Genomic DNA, 18,640 nt, shown 5'->3' on the forward strand with positions numbered 1-18,640 from the left:
GTAACACCAAAGGGTAAAAAATCAATTTCCCTTGAAAACAAATCTTACCCTTTTGGTAACCTCATCGATCGGTTCGGGTATGAGAGTGATATATGAGATTCACCACTCACTGTGAGGAAGTTCTTTGTATTTTGTGTATGCATTGTTTAGCGTAAATTCGACGATAATTTGTGATGGCACCGCATGAGTGAAAAAAAACTCAAACTCTCTGTCGATCGATCGATCGTCGATATGAAGCTTTTGAAATAAACCAAAACAAGCAACACATTTCTTATAAATGTTTATCAAACTATCCTTTATTGTCCAAAAATATATGATACCGTCAACGTCATAATTGGTGTAAATGGCTAATATCTTATAAGGTAATAGTTTGAGGCGGTGTGGGTAAAACTCTCAGGCTGATTGGTGTTTCTGGAAAGCTCCATAATTTCAAATTTACCGCCACACTCCTGCGTTGCAACCTATCAAATATGAGTGATATCATTATGTAAAGGTGGTGATTAAACCGTCATTTTCCAGATAGAAATAGAATGGGTGGCAATAAACTGGAATTCATGTTGAAATAAGACATCGTTTAGTATATAAAAAATAAATTATGTTTGTTGTATATATATATATATATATATATATATATATATATATATATATACAAACGTTGAAACAATAGTATAATTATTGAAAATGATAAACCTATCAGAGGATATATTTTTTAAAATATATCTATAGAGAGCTATTTTTTGTCAGCTTTGTAAACTGCAGTCCGTCCAACAATTAGTTTTATATTTCATATGCCTCACAAATATAAATAATAATCCAATGGAAAGTGAATAATGATATAGAAACTCGATTAATGACAGTCACCTACCTTGATAGATGTATTGGTGCAGCCCAAGAATATTCCGGCAAGTCCATCGACAGGGTATACGGACGAACTAAAGGTTGCTACTGGCTGATAGTGCTTCAGATTGTCACAAGCATCAACTATCTATATTATAAACAGAAACAAATGCATAATCATGATTAACTGTAAAAGATTTTGTGATAAACATATGTCATTGTCCTCTTAATATTTACATTGTATCAAATTATTAGTCACTATCACAATATTATAGAGTTTATTTTAATTATGCTTTATTTTTAGATATTTACAATAGCATCTTAAAACCTAAGATTTTTCAACACTTTACACGACCATTCCGCACGATGAATTAAAGACTAGACCTTTTGACATCATAGACAGTTGCTTCTTCAATAAAAATGGAAAAAGAAAATACTCATATCTAGTGATCAGTCATCCAAAAAAATAATTTGTTAAACACCACTCTGATTCCACGCACAAGTACTCTGAAGTTGAAATAAAAAAATTATGCTAGAGTTTCTCATTGACAATATCTTCGTAGTCTTTGGTGATCAAGTCTTCCAACAGTCTATTGGAATTCCCATGATCACGAATTGTCCTCCTTTGTTAGCTGACCTGTTTCTATATTCATGTGAAGCAGAAGGTATTCAAAAACTTCTACGTGAGAAGAAGAAATATCTTGCTGTGGTCTTTTATTTGACATTTAGATATATCGACGACGTTTTGTCTCATAACAATATCAACTTTCATGCATATGTCGATACATGTATATCCGTGTGAGCTCGAAATAAAAGACACCAGAGTCGTCCACTTCTACTTCATACTTAGATATTTTATTGAAAATAGACATTAACGGCAAACTGACAGCTCAACTGTATGACAAACGGGGTGATTTCAGCTTCTCCATCGTCAACTTTCCATATTTATGTAGCAATATTCCATTATCAACTGCATATGGTGTTTATATTTCTCAACTGATTTGATACGCAAGATCTTGTTTTGCGTGGTGAAGATAACGAACAGTGATCAATCTCATAACTCCTATAAGCAATACAAAATAGGTAGTTGGGCAAACACGGACCCCTGGACACACCAGTGGTATGGTGAGTTTTTAAATCGAAGCAAGCTACTGACAAAGAAGTTGATGGTACAGGGGTTTCAATAGTCTCGATTGAAGTCAGCATTTCGCAAATTCGATGGTTGTTATACCGATCTAGTTCGTCAGTACAACCTATCATTGGGTCAAATGCTGTCAGAAGTGTTTCATACCGATTGTTTGGCTGTTCTTGGCACACTGATTTTGACTAAGGAGAACTTTACCTGATCAGGATATAGGGCTCACTGTGGGTGTGACCGGTCGACAGGGGATGCCTTCTCCTCCTATGCACCTGATCTCACCTCTAGTATATCCAGTGGTCTGTGTTTGCCCAACCATCTATTTTGTATTGCTTATAGCAGTTATGAGATTGATCATTGTTCGTTATATTCACCTTTCATCCCTTTTGAATGTCACTTATCATGTCATTCAGTACCTTTTTAATGCGGTTGGCTATAACACTGGAACCTATCTTATAGTTCACATTAAGTAAAGTAATAGGTCGCCAGTTTTTCATATAACGCATATCTTGTTCCTCTTTTAAATGCAAGTTATTATTCCTTGAGATTGAAATGAAGATATTTGTTTTGTAAGATATGCTCCATTCAAAGAACGATCAACAAATACTCCAAGTCCCTCCAAAACATTACATAGAATTCCACTGTACAACCATCTGAACCAGACGATTTATTGTTTTTCATAATTTCCAATACTTCTGAACACTGATAGCTTCAGAACTCCCTCACAGTTATCTGATAATTTAGCATTGTGGTTTAGAAACACACTTTCACTAAGTAATGTTTCATTCTAAAACTTCATAGTTATTTCGGATTTCAAACATTTCGGTTGCGCATCACTGAAGAGACATTATTTGTCGAAATGCGCATCTGGTGCATCAAAATTGGTACCGTATAAGTTTTACATTACTGTACTGTTTTGGGTTTCTTTTTTTATGTTCCCCAAACAAAGTTTGGGAACATATTGTTTTTACTCTGTTTCTTATTATTATTATTATTATTATTCTTTTTCTCCGGTACTTTTTTGTCCGGTAGTGTTCTCAGAAACTACAAAAGAGATCGATATGAAACTTTCCAGGATGATAGTATAGCGTTTGTAGATGTGCATAGTGATAGTCATTTTGTTTGCACGTGCATGCACGCGCGCGCACGTGCATTGCAATTTTGGTACAAAAAATGGAAAATCAGAATATTGAAGGAAGCGATATAAAACCTAAATAGGATGATAGTATATCATTTGTACATATGAAAAATAATAGTTATTTTGTCAGCACGCGCACGCATGCGCGTACACGCGCATTACAAAATTTGTACGCTAACTTTGGAATCAGTATAACTTTTTTGTTGTTCATTGAAATGGCTTGAAATTCATATCATAGGTAGATATTGAGACCCTTAACTGATTTACATAGTCAAAATTACCAATTTGCACGCGCATGCACGTGCGCTTCATTTTGATTGGATAATGCTAAAACGTTTGTACATGTAACTATCTTATTTATGAAGCGAATGAGATGATATTCACAGCATATGTAGACAATATGTGTATCTATATGTTGGTGTAACAAAAAATGCCAACGCACACGCGCATGCGCGTGCAACGTTTTTTAAATGTTCAATTTTTAAAGGACGATAACGTTTTTGTTTTTCATCAAATTCTATTCATATTAGGGGTTTAGATGTATCTTGGTACTCCTTACAAATTGCTGTGGTTAGAATTACTGCTCATCACGTGCATGCACGTGTGCTGATTTCTAATTGGACGATTTTAAAATCGCTATAACTTCCTTATATTTGGTGGAAACGTTATGAAATTCATACTGTGGGTATATGATACAAATGCCTGTTGAACGACATCAACAAAAATTCGGAATCATACACGCGTGCGCGTGTATGCACGTGCAACGCTTTCTTTCATTTCTTGGTACTGAAATGACCATATTGAACGTACTACATGTAATTAAAGGCTAAAATAAAATGATTTTTTCCTATAGATTCACAAGGACATCACTTTTTAATTGGGGGAGGTTTGGGGAACATCTGTAACGGTCCCCGTTACATTTAGAACTAGTTTTCTTTTTGCTTTTGTATAATTGAAAAGAATTACCTTTGTTCTTCTAATATATGCTCCTGATTCATAATATGGTTTTCACCAGCATATTGTTCTGATATTGTTTTATATACAAAATTCCTGCTTTCTAATTTACAGAAATAGTCTGTGTTTCTTTCTCCTTTTTTCATACCATGTTGCTTTTAACCTTAACATTAAACCCTCAATGTATTTTTCTCTTGAATTTTGAAAGGATTGGATTTTTTTTCCTCTAGGAGTTCAATGTCCTCTTTTATTCCTGAAGCATTTGCCTTATTTTTCTTTTTCCAGCAAGTTGCTTTTAGACCATTTTTTTGCTCTGGTTGATGAATACTTTATAGACATATTGATCTTATTTTCCTTTTCAAGATTTCTCAAAATAATTGATCGCTAATATTAAATGTAATGCTATCCTTATGTTCTATTTTACCTGTCACCATGTATTCATTTATAGTTTCATTAATGCCCTGTCTCACTTTGTCTGTAAATTCATTAGCATACAATTGCTGAGAATTAAACTCTCAATATCCTCTACCTTTGGCACTTTTATTGGTTTTGAAATGAAGCATAATTGCTGAATAGTCAGTTCTATACCCAGGAATTATTTTAGTGACAGATACTTTACTAAATATACATCATGAAACAAGGAAGTAATCAATTCCACTTTGAATTATAGGATTTGACCTTCTCAATGTATACTGTCTTCCTTCTTCATTCCTAATTCTCCAGTGATCAACAACCTCTAACTCTACCATAATGTTTTATATTTTTCTATAAGCATGTGGATTATTACATCTTACATTATTTGCAGTTCTATATGCAAGGTGAAGATTACGAACAGTGATCAATCTCATAACTCCTACAAGCAATACAAAATAGATAGTTGGGCAAACACGGATCCCTGGACACACCAGAGGTAGGATCAGGTGCCTAGGAGGAGTAAGCATCCCCTGTTGACCGGTCACACCCGCCGTGAGCCCTATATCCTGATCAGGTAAACGGAGTTATCCGCAGTCAAAATCAGTGTGCCAAGAACGGCTTAACAATCGGTATGAAACACGTCAGACAGCATTTGACCCAATGCGAGGTTGTATTGACGAACTAGATCGTTATAACGACCATAAAATTTGCGAAATGCTGACTTCAATCTACCCATGGGATCCCTTTGTACAGAGTGAATTTGAAATTCAAAGTTATTTTTAAACAGTATAGCAACTCTAGCAGATCTACTAGTATAAGTACTGAAAAGGGATGTATAACCCCATCCAGACTCCAATAACTTCTCAACCTCTTGAATACTATGCGTTTCTTGAAAACAAATAATAGATACATTTTTGTTTCTTACCAAATTAAAAACATCTCTACGTTTTTCACTACTTGATGAAAAACCTTCAACATCCCTTCTTAAGATATTTAAGCTTTCAGCCTTTGACATGTAAAATAGTTCCATACTCTTGATCCAACAAGCTGTCAGTTATAGATAAGGATTGGGAGAAATGGCACATACATTCACTCATGCATACACTCATACTTTCACTTTGAAACATAAATACAAATAATAATGAAGTTTTTAAGTTTATATTATAGAGCTACTTTAACAAACAAAAAGACTTGTTCTTAAGAAGAACAGCTCTTACAATCACAAAAGGTTCTACATTATCCTTTTATATATTGTGTGCCATATGCGACAAAATGCAATTAGATACTGTTGAATGAAAGAAAAAAAACCAAGAATGATGGTCGCTATAGCAAATCATAATTCCATATCATTTTAGGTTTATCATCTAACCTCTATAATGTTTACGGAATATCCATCGCCGAATTTTAAATGTCACTACGTTTCCTGAAACATTATGTAATTAACTCTCCTTTTATTAATTTCCAGATTATAAAAGATACAAAAATGAAAGGATCGTACCCTTGTGCCTGGTTTCCAATGTTGTGAACTAGGAACAGAGTCACAAAGGTCCCTAATAATAAAGGTAGATGTAGACACATGATTTGAACAGTCAACATTGAACTGTGGATAGAGTTGTTGAAATTTGGCCAGTTCTGTGATGGTGCGTATTTTCGAACACAAGGTGGACTGTCCTATGTCATATAATGAAATCCATGTCAAAAAGGTTGTTATCAATCATTAAATTCTATTCTTTTATAAAAGTTGAAGATAACGAACAGTGATCTAAAAAGATATAAAGATAAAGACGACGCTAAGAAACTATATCATATTTGTTAGATTATCTGATACACCTGCCATCCGTGGAGATCCGGGTTAGAATAGGTCCTCATTTCCCCATGTTTGTCGTAAGAGGCGACTAGATGAGACGGTCCTTCAGATAAGACCACAAAATCGAGGTTTCGTGACACAACAGGTGTGGCACGATAAAGATCCCTCCCTGTTCAAAGGCCGTAAGCGCTGAGCATAGGCTTAAATTTTCCAGCCTTTTCCCAGGAATGGTGACTTCTCCATATGAGTGAAAAATTCTTTAGTGGGACGTTAAACAATATACAATCAATTAATAATAGACCTGCCTGACGTTTGAGATGTTGTGGGTGTTGCAGAAGGTGATGTTGAAATATTGCTTATGGTCATTTTTGTCGATGTGTTGATTTTAACTGTTGTTGATGGTGTCGATGTGATACTGATTGTTGTGGTCGGTTGTGGAGTCGTCGTCGGTTGTAGTGTTGTTGTTGGTTGTGGTGTAAGTGGTGGTGTGGCTGTCGGTTGTAAAGTTGGTGGTGATGTGGTTGTCGGTTGTGCAGTCGTCGTCGGTTGAAGTGTTGTTGGTTGTGGTGTAAGTGGTGATATGGTTGTCGGTTGTGGTGTCGTTGACGTTCTGGCAGTAGATGGGCTCGTTATTGATGCTGATATAACGGTAGTAAACTCGAATAAGTTACGATCATATGAAACAAAACATCAAGAAACAATGAAACTCCAAGTATAAAAACTGTTGAAATATTAAAACATTAAATAGGATTTCATGAATTTTCGTTATAAAAAAGTAATTAATTCATAACAATTCCAAAATATTGTACCAGACTGACAGGTGCACGGATCTCCTTGCTGATGTACAGAGGCTGAAATGAAATGAAATACGAGCAATACGTTAACAAAACAAAGTATTTACATTGGCACACTATTAGTTATTTTGTTCATTTGTTGTTTTACGTTTCATTCCACATATTTCACTCACATAACTACTAGGCTTATTGTTGGGGTTTTCATCACTGAAATGAATATACTAAAAGTATGTTTATGATGCATCTAAGACACATAAACTTTTCGCCATGGATATTCAAAAATATGAGTCAAAGGTCGTATACATGAAGAATATCAAGATTAACATATTTGAGCATAGTAGTGATTACCTTACCAAGCTGTAACTAGTAGTGATAACCTCATCAACCATCAACCTGTAACTAATGCTGATAACTCACCAAGCTCTAACCAGTAATGATAACCTCACCAAGCTGTAACTAGTAGGGATAACCTAATCAAGCTCTAACTAGTAGTGATAACCTCACCAAGCTCTAACTAGTACTGATAACCTCACCAAGCTCTAACTAGTAGTGATAACCTCACCAAGCTGTAACTAGTACTGATAACCTCACCAAGCTCTAACTAGTAGTGATAACCTCACCAAGCTCTAACTATTAGTGATAACCTCACCAAGCTCTAACTAGTAGTGATAACCTCACCAATCTCTAACTAGTGGTGATAACTTCACCAAGCTGTAACTAGTGGTGATAACCTCACCAAGCTCTAACTAGTAGTGATAACCTCACCAAGCTGTAACTAGTACTGATAACCTCACCAAGCTGTAACTACTAGGGATAACCTCACCAAGCTCTAACTAGTGGTGATAACCTCACCAAGCTCTAACTAGTAGTGATAACCTCACCAAGCTGTAGCTAGTAGGGATAACCTCACCAAGCTGTAACTAGTGGTGATAACCTCACCAAGCTCTAACTAGTAGTGATAGCCTCACCAAGCTCTAACTAGTAGCGATAACCTCACCAAGCTCTAACTAGTACTGATAACCGCACCAAGCTCTAACTAGTAGCGATAACCTCACCAAGCTCTAACTAGTACTGATAACCTCACCAAGCTGTAACTAGTAGGGATAACCTCACCAAGTTCTAACTAGTGGTGATAACCTCACCAAGCTCTAACTAGTACTGATAACCTCACCAAGCTCTAACTAGTAGTGATAACCTCACCAAGCTCTAACTAGTACTGATAACCTCACCAAGCTGTAACTAGTAGGGATAACCTCACCAAGCTCTAACTAGTACTGATAACCTCACCAAGCTCTAACTAGTACTGATAACCTAATCAAACTGTGACTAGTAGTGATAACCTCACCATGCTATAGGAGTGATACCATGAGGTTCATGCCGTTGTGAAGGTTAGTCAGATACAAGCTAAACGGGAGAAAAACTGCGATGTTCAGGTCAGAAAATGCGATGTCATGGTCAGTAAAAGGTAGTTTAAGGTCAGTAAATACGAAGTTTAGGTCAGTAAATGCCACTTTCATGTCAATAATTGATATTCTAAGGTCAGTAACTGCGATGTTGAGGTCAGTAAATGCGATGCGCAGGTAAGTAATTGCTGTCTTATTTCCCTTGCTGTCATATATCCATGCATCCATATTTCAAATTTTGATACTACATTCAACAATGAGAAACAACTCAAAATTTGAGGTCAATGTCATGCAGTAGGTCAAATTCAGAACAAAATGCGGAAGATTTAACCAATATTTCATGGAGGGTATAAAACTCTTAAAATATTTCCAAGTTCTTGTGCAAAATACTGCAGTTTATTAAACATCAATGATGGCAGAATCCCTGAGCAACCAGACTTGTTTCATAGCTGGAACCTCCGGCAGTTACAACATGTAATATTCGGACCGGATATTTAAATAGAGATGGAAAGTATTGTTTCCATATGCATAAGGATTCAACGATTTATTTAAGAATTGAACAACACTTTTGAGCTGTTCATGGTAAATATGAACGGATTTGGATTTGAGGCAAATTCTATGAATCGTGCTAGCGATTCACAGAGAATTTGCTTCAAATCCAAATCCGTTCATATTGACTATGAACAGCTCAAAAGTGCTACTCAATTGCTATATCTATATTCATTTACTGAATCACCTTTTGTTTACATTGCTTCTATAAGTCAGGAAATATTTTGTTTCATAAAACGAACTCCTTAGATTCGCCTATGTCACAGTCGTATTGTGACGTACGTCGAAACATAGACATGTGGTCATACTTCGTTTTACCATGCCTTTTATTAACATTGTACAGTGCACTGCATTTTGGAGCTAAGAGACCACAATATTTGGATGATAATCCACGTAAGTTCACAATCTTAATCCGAGGTCTGACTTTGCGAGATCTTTGTAACACATGTTGTATTTTTAAAACCATTTCGCTCTCTCAGTCGCGTGCTTTAAACTAGTTGATAATCCGTTCATAGTCTATATGAAGGGATTGTGTCGAGTGCTGAAATTGGTTGGTTTATAGAGGAAAATGCAATTTGTAACACAATATACTCATATATTTTTTTCAATAAACGGATGCATCTAAAAATATCCCGTCAGAAAAACTAGCTGATACTTCATATATGGTGAAACTGAATAACACGTCAAAAAGCATTACATGTACATAAGTACATGCATTTAATCATATCTTTGATGGATCCAGTAAATGTTCTACCAAGCCCTATTTTTTGCTGCTCACTAAAATGTTATAAGCAGTGAAGGAGAAACTTTAAACGCATTGTGCCAGCCACATTATATGCCAGGAGTGGTGTAAATCGAATGTGGATTCTAAAACATTCTAAAGGCCTTCGAGTCAATTTGAAATCAATTCGAAATCACAAAACTTTTCTCAAATTAACAACATTAAAACGTTTCACTTTTCAACAATTTACACAACCATTCCTCAAGATAAATTAAAGACTAGACTTGTTGGCATCATAGACATAAATGGTAAAAGAAAATATTTATATCTAGTGATTAGCCATTCAAAAAATTACTTTCGTTAACACCACTGTATATTTACGAACAAGAACTCTTAAGTTAATAGTCCCGTGGGGATCCGGGTAAGAATAGGTCCTCAGTACCCCTTGTTTGTCGTACATGTAAGAGGCGACTAAATGTGGGCGGTCCTTCGGATGTGACCGCAAACACCGAGGCACCGTGTCACAGCAGGTGTAACACGTTAAAGATCCCTCCCTGCTCAAAGGCCGTAATCGTCGAGCATAGGGCTAAATTTTGCAGCCCTTCACCGGCAATGGTGACGTCTCCATATGAGTGAAATATTCTCGAGATTCTCAAGTTACATTATATAAACAATATAAAATCAAACAACCAATCTTAAGTTGATATAAAAAAGCTGGAGTTCCTCCTTGACAATATATTCGTACTCTTTGGCGATAAGGTTTTCCAACAATGTTGGAATTACCATGGGCACCAATTGTGTTCCGTTCTTAGCTAACCTGGGTTTTTTTTTATTCTTCTGAAGTAAATATTATTCAAAAGCTTCCAGATGAGATAAAAATATTCAACTGTGATCTTTAACTCGACATTTCGATATATACCTTACTCTTTATGAAAGGTGAAGATAACGAACAGTAATCAATCTCATACTCCTGTAAGCAATACAAATTAGAGAGTTGGGCAAACACGGACCACTGGATATACCAGAGGGGGGATAGGGTGCCTAGGAGGATTAAGCATCCCCTGTCGACCGGTCACACCCGCCGTGAGCCCTATATCTTGATCAGGTAAACGGAGTTCTCCGTAGTTAAAATCAGTGTGCCAAAAACGGCCTAACAATCGGCATTAAAAAACGCCAGACAGCATTTGACCCAATGATAGGTTGTATTGGCAAACTAGATCGTTATAAATTTGCGAAATGCTAATTTTAACCTAGACTGTTGGAACCCCTGCTCCATCAACTTGTTTATCAGTAGCGTGCTTCTATTAGCAATGTTCATTTTCATTCATCTGTAGATTCAATATATTCCAGTGAACTCGAAATAAAAAACATCACAGAGTCATCTTATTTGTCCTTAACAGAATCACAAAGACGTTACATGTGTTCTACAGAGTGAGTCAGTTTTACTTGTAAAACGGGCATGTGTCCCTTGTCCTCTGGTTAGTGGAGCAATATTCATAGTGGAGAACAAAAACAAGGGACTGAAAAACCCGTAGATTTTTTGATTGATTGAATATTGTTTAACGTCCCTCGAGAGAATATTTCACTCATATGGAGACGTCACCAATGCTGGTAAAGGGCTGCAAAATTTAGGCCCATGCTCGTCGCTTGTGGCCTTTCAGCAGGGAGGGATCTTCATCGTGCCACAGCTACTGTGACACGGGACCTCGGTTGTTTGTGCTCTCATCCGAAGGACCACCCCATTTAGTCGCCTCTTACGACAAGCAAGGGGTACTGAGGATCTATTCTTACCCGGATTCCCACAGGATGAAAAACCCGTAGACGAGTGTTATGGATATGCATGCATGCATGATACCGATAAACGTCTAAGTGATAACTGATAAATAAAATTTTACAAGAAGTATTCAATAGTATATATCTTCAAAATTTATTTGAATTCTCGTTTTCATCACGCTTTTACAAATTTCTTGCAAGTTTTTTAAAATAATGAAAAGAAAATTTTAAACTGACCATGATTTTTCGGCAACGCTTCACAGAAAGTGCAGTAAAATATTATTGATTATTTTACCATATAAGTGGTGAATGAGGTCCTGGACACAGCTGGTACCATAATTGTGTTTTGCTATCTGGTTAAGTTCCTGCCAAACTGAAAGGGTAAGGTGAGAGAGTAAGAGTTGCAAAACAACAAAAAGCAGTGGAAAGAGCTTTGTTGAAAAATACATATGAAAATTCAATGTAGCAAAACAAGTACATACTAAATAAATATTCGTAATTGATAATTTTCTAAATTTCTTAAACTTCTTGATTTAAGATTGTTCTGCACAACGATGAAAATGGATTCTCTATTTCATTAATTTTGTATTCTACTTCTATCTCATTATTTTAAAGCCACGTTCACATGCGCCCATTTACTATTAAGTGTATTTTACATATACATGTATGCATATTTTTACTCTGACATGTTCATGTAGTATTGCGATTCGTTCACATGCACCGCACGATCAATTATAAATCAATCGTAAGTTGTGGAAGAGCGGGGGAGCGTGTTTCCTTCTTACATATATATAGCCATTTCGGTTTTCCCATTTCTTGTTCTATATCTATTATAGGACATAATGCAATTTTTAAGAAAATAGTGTCATGTTTTATAGACGATTTTAATGTTTCCACGTGTGTGTAGATTTTGCGCATGGCTCAAAACACACCTGGAGTAAATTTACTTATATCGAAAAGTTCAGTTGCACCTAGTCTGACTGGAAGTAAATTTGTGTTGGTTTCTTGTGTTTGTTTTACGTCCTGTCGAGAATTTTTTCACTCATATTGAGACATCATCAATCGTAGGTAAAGTACCATAATTTCAGACACTGGTCGCGGAAGTTCAGTGGTAGAGAGTTCGCTTCGTAACATGGAGGTCGTGAGTTCGAGCCCCGATCGTGCCATGACAGCGTCAAACCTAAAACGTTAACATAGGTAGTGATTGCTATTTCGCCAAACGCTCGGCATTTAGAAGTGAAAATCACGGATATGACCTTAAAAACGGAAGTCACGGCAGGCATTGGCACGATAAAGAACCATCACTGCTACAGCCGTGAGCGTTAAGCAGAGGTCTAAATTTGTGGTACTTCGCCTACAGCTGGTGACGTCTCATTATGAGTGAAAAAGTCTCGACGAGACGTAATATAGACAAGTAATTCTAGACCGATACTAAGCAATTACGGCCATAACAGAGAGGGTTCTTTAACGTGCCAACGCTACGACAAGGGATCTCTCCGTTTATAACGTAATTTCCGAAAAACCTGTGATTCTCATTTTTAAATGGCAAAAGTTTGGCAAAGAAGCAATCAGTTATAAATACGTCTAAGGTTTGACGCGGTTATGGTATTAGTGGGGCCCAAACTTACGATCCCCTGGTTGCAAACACTCTACCGCTGAGCTACCGCGACCTATCTAATTTTGTTAAAGTACTCGCTTTCAAAATTTTCTCCCTACGTTGACATGCACCAAAGTGCATCCAGGTGCAACATTTGCGTATTTGAATGGGGCTTAAATCAAAACTTTTATTCAGGCAAATTTAAATATACACTGTACTCAAGAATTGAATAAAACTTATTTGCAACATCTGATCGATCAGTATCAAAACGTTGTTCAGCTGAGAGATCACTAAAGTTCCTAAAGTTTAAATCCATGTGCTATGGACTTAACAAAGACGTCAAATGAATACCGGAAGTGAACTATGATAAAGAATGATCTTTTCAACCTGGATATCAACACTTAGTAAATTGCACAATATCCATACTTACTTGCTGTATGCGAATGACAGGTCTGAGGAGAGGAATGGACACTATTCATGTGGTCCAGTAGATGTGATATAGCGCCTAAATATGAAATGTGTCAGTATATGGGACATTGCCTCTTTTCACAATGTTTCCTTGTAAGAGTTATCGTTCGTGTGGGACGGTACATGTATATTTAAATTCCCGGCAAAGAGTTTACAAATCGCTCAAATACAAACATTTACATTGGCAGTGATTTTTCAACATTTTTAAAAAGGATCATGTGGCTTTCAGATTGGGAAAAATTGTCAACATTTTGGTGAAATTGGGAAAAACCAATATTATTGTAAATAAGGTGAAATCATATCAAATTAGTTATCATGCACAAATTGATGTCATCCTTCCTTTATTTTACATATTTAACTTAATTTCTTCAAGCTCTTAAAATGTTCAACAATTCTATTTAAATCACATAGAATATGATGCGTCTTTGTTACGTCGTACGTAAACTTGTTTTTTCACAAATATTTTTCGCCAGTTTTTATTATTGGGAAAAGTGCAAGTTAAATATTGGGGGGGGGGGGTGGTAATTTTTTGAAAGGGAATGGGCTGATATTAGGACCTAAAATGGGTCTTTAAAATCGCTGACTGGACATGAATTCGCTTATTAACACAAATACAGACTAGCCTTTATAGACATTTCTGTTAGTAAATAATTTTTAAAAATCAGCGACAAACTCAATTTGCACTATGTTTTGTTGACGCTAGGCCAATAACCTAGCTCGTGTACATGTTTTTTCCCTTTTCATGTAATGCTGAGGTCTTATATAGCTTCTTGCATAACTGTACAAAATTCCAATATAAAAAAATGAAATCAAAATCCTAACATATTCTCCCACAACACTTGTGTCAAAACATGCCTTTAATATAGCCCTATGCAAATTGAAAACACAGACCTTCAAATGATTTTGTTTATTGATGTAACCAATGGAAGGTAGAATTCTTCTTTAGATCCCCCTCCCCGATTACCATAGTACACTGAATGAAAAAGCGAAGATAATGAACAGTAATTGATCTTATATATCCTATGAAGAATACAAAAGTAAGCGTATGGCAAATACATGTGCGTTCCCTGGAAACACCAGAGGTATAATCACTTGAGGTCTGAACAAATACATGTATCACTTGCATCTACTTTTCCACTTATTGTGTGTGTGAATGCTTAGACATTCTATAGGCAGCTTGCGTAAAGTGACTCTGCTTTCCAAATTTTTCACCAACCGATTAATCGTAAATTCTTCGACTGATTAATTAACAGGTTAATTGAAAATCACAATTTTGAATTTTAAAATGCATTTTTAGAATTTTATCTTATTTACTTTACTGTAAAACAGTATGACGAGTGATTTGATAAGAAATTATACGTGAACAAAAAGCACATGCCGGCAAGAATTCAAAATTATCACTTTTTTCAACTCAACAAAACGGTGCATCAAAATTCGAAAACAATCTTATTTATTTTAAACATATAATTCAAGCTTCGAAGATTTGTCTATAAGAATTCCTGCGTCGGAGAACATCTCTTCGGACGTTCGAATCCGTTCTCAGATAAATATGTATGATTACCATAAAGATGAAAGGTGAAGACAACGAACAGTGATCAATCTCATAACTCCTATAAGCAATACAAAATAGATAGTTGGGCAAACACGGACCACTGGACACATCAGAGGTGGAATATGGTGCCTAGGAGGAGTAAGCATCCTCTGTCAACTGGTCACACCCGCCATGAGCCCTATATCCTGATATAGAGGGTCCGTGTTTGCCCAACTATCTGTTTTGTATTGCTTATAGGAGTTATGAGATTGATCACTGTTCGTTATCTTCACCTTGCAGAGATATATGATTTAGTCTGACCTCCATGATTTTTAAGTGAATGTTATTTCATTTTGTGATTTTTTTCCTCTTCAAGTTATTATCTTCTTTTGACTTTGTATAACTTGTATCATTGACCAGAAACTTCTATTACTTGTCTTTATTTATTATACATTATAATGGTTTTCAGAGGAATTATTGAACCGAATTATGAAATTCATGTAAAAAGTATGCTTGGAGCGTGGAATTGTTATTAACACTTATCAGAGTAATAATGCCATGGTTTATGTACCATATGCATGCATGGAATATAGAGACAGACTGGGAACTTTCAAAAGAGCCTTTACCTACAAAATGGAATGCAATTATTGTAATTACATGGTAGTTTACTTTGCAGATCATCAAGCCGAATCGGGCATTAATTAAAATCATCTAGACTTCTGATTATTACGACCCCCTTTTTTTCAAAAACATGTATACAAGTATGACAATATTCATTTACTACAAATAATCCGGTTAATCGGTTACAAATGTCTTAGTCGATTAGCATTTTTCAACCGAGTAGTCGGTTAACCGGTTAATCGTTGTTATCCATAGTATTTAACTCGTGCGTTCCCACCTTTATAGACCAACGAGATACCGTCCTGCACGAACGCCAACTCGTACAAGCATTACTAAAATCCGGAATTAAACCTATAGATAAAATGTACAAGTAGATGTAAAATCGTCGAACATCAATACATTGCAAAAGGAAATATTTTCTGTTTTTTCAAAGTGAATATAAGAATTAAAAGTACACGACTGATACATACCTCTGTAGTCAGAGTTGTAGGTCGAACAAGAGTTGGCATAGTCTGAAATCAGAGTCCTTAGAAATAACATGGGTAAAGAAATATTACTTTAATGTCTTGAATACTTTTTAAAATCTAGAATACACCATTGGTGTACAAGAAAACTTTTCATTGACGTGATAACGCAACGAAAAATAGAAGGTATTATATTCCCTTGAGAATTGTGTTTTTAAGATGTAATAATGTTGTGCATATACAGTTAAGTGAAATTGTCAAACATCATGCATTTCAAGATATTATTCCCAAGTTGACAGACGCAATGTATCAGTTTATATCCATGGCAATTGATAAGAGTATACCTTTGAATATACTGATCTGTATTTTGTCAACATATCCATATGGACTTGAGACACAACCACATAATGAAAGTCCCATTGAACTCGGTCCAAACACATCAAGTTCTGATATGGTATTAGGGTAAATAATTTGCCACAGACAGTTTCTGATCAATGGAAACTGGACGTCTTCATTATATATGTCTTACCTTCGGATTTTCATGCCTTACCTTGATGTCCTAGGGAGACGAAGTGCATATCCTTATTCTTAGTACAAACACATGTATCGTCTGTGCCATTAGGAAAGAGTGCTGTTGTGAGACAATATATAAAGAAAATGAAAATGAAATCCTTCTGTAAAAAGACATATGTATGGGAAAATATTTCCTTCTTATGTTACGCATTTCTATCCATAGCTTAAGACATTTTGTTTGAAACTACAATTTAGCAGACTACCAGTGGGAGGAAGACGAGTGGTTCAGCCATTATAGATTTACCATGTTAGGTTTGTGAATACAGAAGAAAGTCCCCTTTAAGTATACATGTAAATGAAAGTTCCTCACCTGCCATTTCCTGTATAACACTTTCCCTGCGTAAGCCATTATGGTATCCAGTTTCGTAGTAAAGGAACGACCACACTAAAATTTAATGTTCTTAAGCATCACGACCATACTCAAACGTAATGATCTTAAGCATCACGAACATACTAAAATTTAATGTTCTTAAGCAAAAAGACCATACTAAAAGGTGTAGCTCTTTAGCATCACGACCACACTAAAATGCAATGTCCTTTATCATCATCACTTCATAACTAACTATTGATATAATATTATATAGATATTCAACATATTATTAACAACTTGTGAAAATACATGTAGATAACTTTTCAATACACGTATGTACATGTAGATAACTTGCAAACATTATGCCTATTGCCTTACGAAAGTTGAATAATAACTTGATCAATCATTTAAACATATGACTAACCCGTGTGCTCACTAAGGCATTCTCCTTTCTTATAAGCTGCATACCCTATAATGAAAAATAATTAGTTTAGTCTAGAATCATTGATATTGTTTATTTAATTTAATACTAAGTATAAAACACTCAAACAGCTATGGGGGTATTATCAAACAAACTGAAGAAATAATGCTCACTTTCAGGTCTCGTGAGATGTTGCTGGTTGGGAGATGATGTGACTAAAATATGGACCAAATTGTAAAAAGTGAAAACGGATGTTTGTAAACAAATTTAGATCATTATCAACAAAAATCAATCATTATAAATAGAAACCAATCCTCATAAACAGAAAGAGCTTATTGTAACAATTGTCATATCTACCCCGAATACCATACAATACCTACTCATTGTTGTTGTCAGTTGTGGTGTCGTTGTCGGTTGTGGCGTCGTCGACGTTCTGGCGGTAGATGAGCTCGTTATTGATGCTGATATAACGGTAGTAAACTCAAATAGGTTACGATCATATTTAACAAAACATCAAGAAACAAGGAAACTTGAACGTATAAAAACTTTTGTTAAGATTTCAGGTAAGACTTCATGAAAGATGTTGAATTTTCAAAGATACATTCAACAAAAACATTGTGAAAAAGCGATTAATTCATAATAATCCAAAAATAAAGTACCAGTCTGGCAGGTGCACGGGTATCCTTGCCGCTGTACGGAGGCTGAAATGAAATAAAAGATAAACAATACGTTAGCAAGTTATTTACATTGACTTATTATTAGTTATTTTGTTTATTTGTCAGTTTATGTTCCACAATATTTCACTCACATAATTATTAGGCCACTGTGTCCAAGAATTACCGGTGATGCCTTATGTAACCTAACTTAATAAAATTAGATTGGATTGTATATTGTTTAACGCCCCTTTCGAGAATCTTTTACTCATGTGGAGACGTCACCATTGCCGGTAAAGGGCTGCAAAATTTTGGCCTATTGATCGGCGCTTAGGGCCTTTGAGCAGAAAGAGATCTTCATCGTGCCACACCTGCTGTAACACGATACCTCGATTTTTGCGGTCTCATTCAAAGGACAGCCTCTTACAACAAGCAAGGGGTACTGAGGTCCTATTCTAACCCGGATCCTCACGG

At 35.8% G+C, this 18,640-nt stretch overlaps 1 protein-coding gene across 2 annotated transcripts in view; it reads right to left on the bottom strand.

The window, feature by feature from the left end:
• Positions 1-267: 267 nt before the first annotated feature.
• Positions 268-18,640, bottom strand: part of LOC125646489 (uncharacterized) — a 59,298-nt gene continuing 40,925 nt past the window's right edge. Inside the window, exons 19-32 of one of the 2 annotated variants that reach the window (XM_048872817.2) lie at positions 18,173-18,214; positions 17,894-17,974; positions 17,687-17,728; positions 17,517-17,561; positions 17,093-17,167; positions 16,760-16,840; positions 16,216-16,257; positions 13,556-13,630; positions 11,824-11,901; positions 7,098-7,139; positions 6,594-6,926; positions 5,980-6,152; positions 866-985; positions 268-461 (exon numbers count right to left, since the gene is read on the bottom strand). In XM_048872817.2, coding sequence (XP_048728774.2) covers positions 348-461; positions 866-985; positions 5,980-6,152; positions 6,594-6,926; positions 7,098-7,139; positions 11,824-11,901; positions 13,556-13,630; positions 16,216-16,257; positions 16,760-16,840; positions 17,093-17,167; positions 17,517-17,561; positions 17,687-17,728; positions 17,894-17,974; positions 18,173-18,214 — 1,343 coding nt within the window. In that variant the 3' untranslated portion in view covers positions 268-347. Of the gene's footprint in view, positions 462-863; positions 986-5,979; positions 6,153-6,593; positions 6,927-7,097; positions 7,140-11,823; positions 11,902-13,555; positions 13,631-16,215; positions 16,258-16,759; positions 16,841-17,092; positions 17,168-17,516; positions 17,562-17,686; positions 17,729-17,893; positions 17,975-18,172; positions 18,215-18,640 lie in introns of those variants that run through there. The other variant, XM_056139871.1, reaches the window with a different exon arrangement.

This window comes from Ostrea edulis, chromosome 6, assembly GCF_947568905.1.
Source record: "Ostrea edulis chromosome 6, xbOstEdul1.1, whole genome shotgun sequence".
Classification (NCBI taxonomy): Eukaryota; Metazoa; Mollusca; class Bivalvia; order Ostreida; family Ostreidae; genus Ostrea; species Ostrea edulis.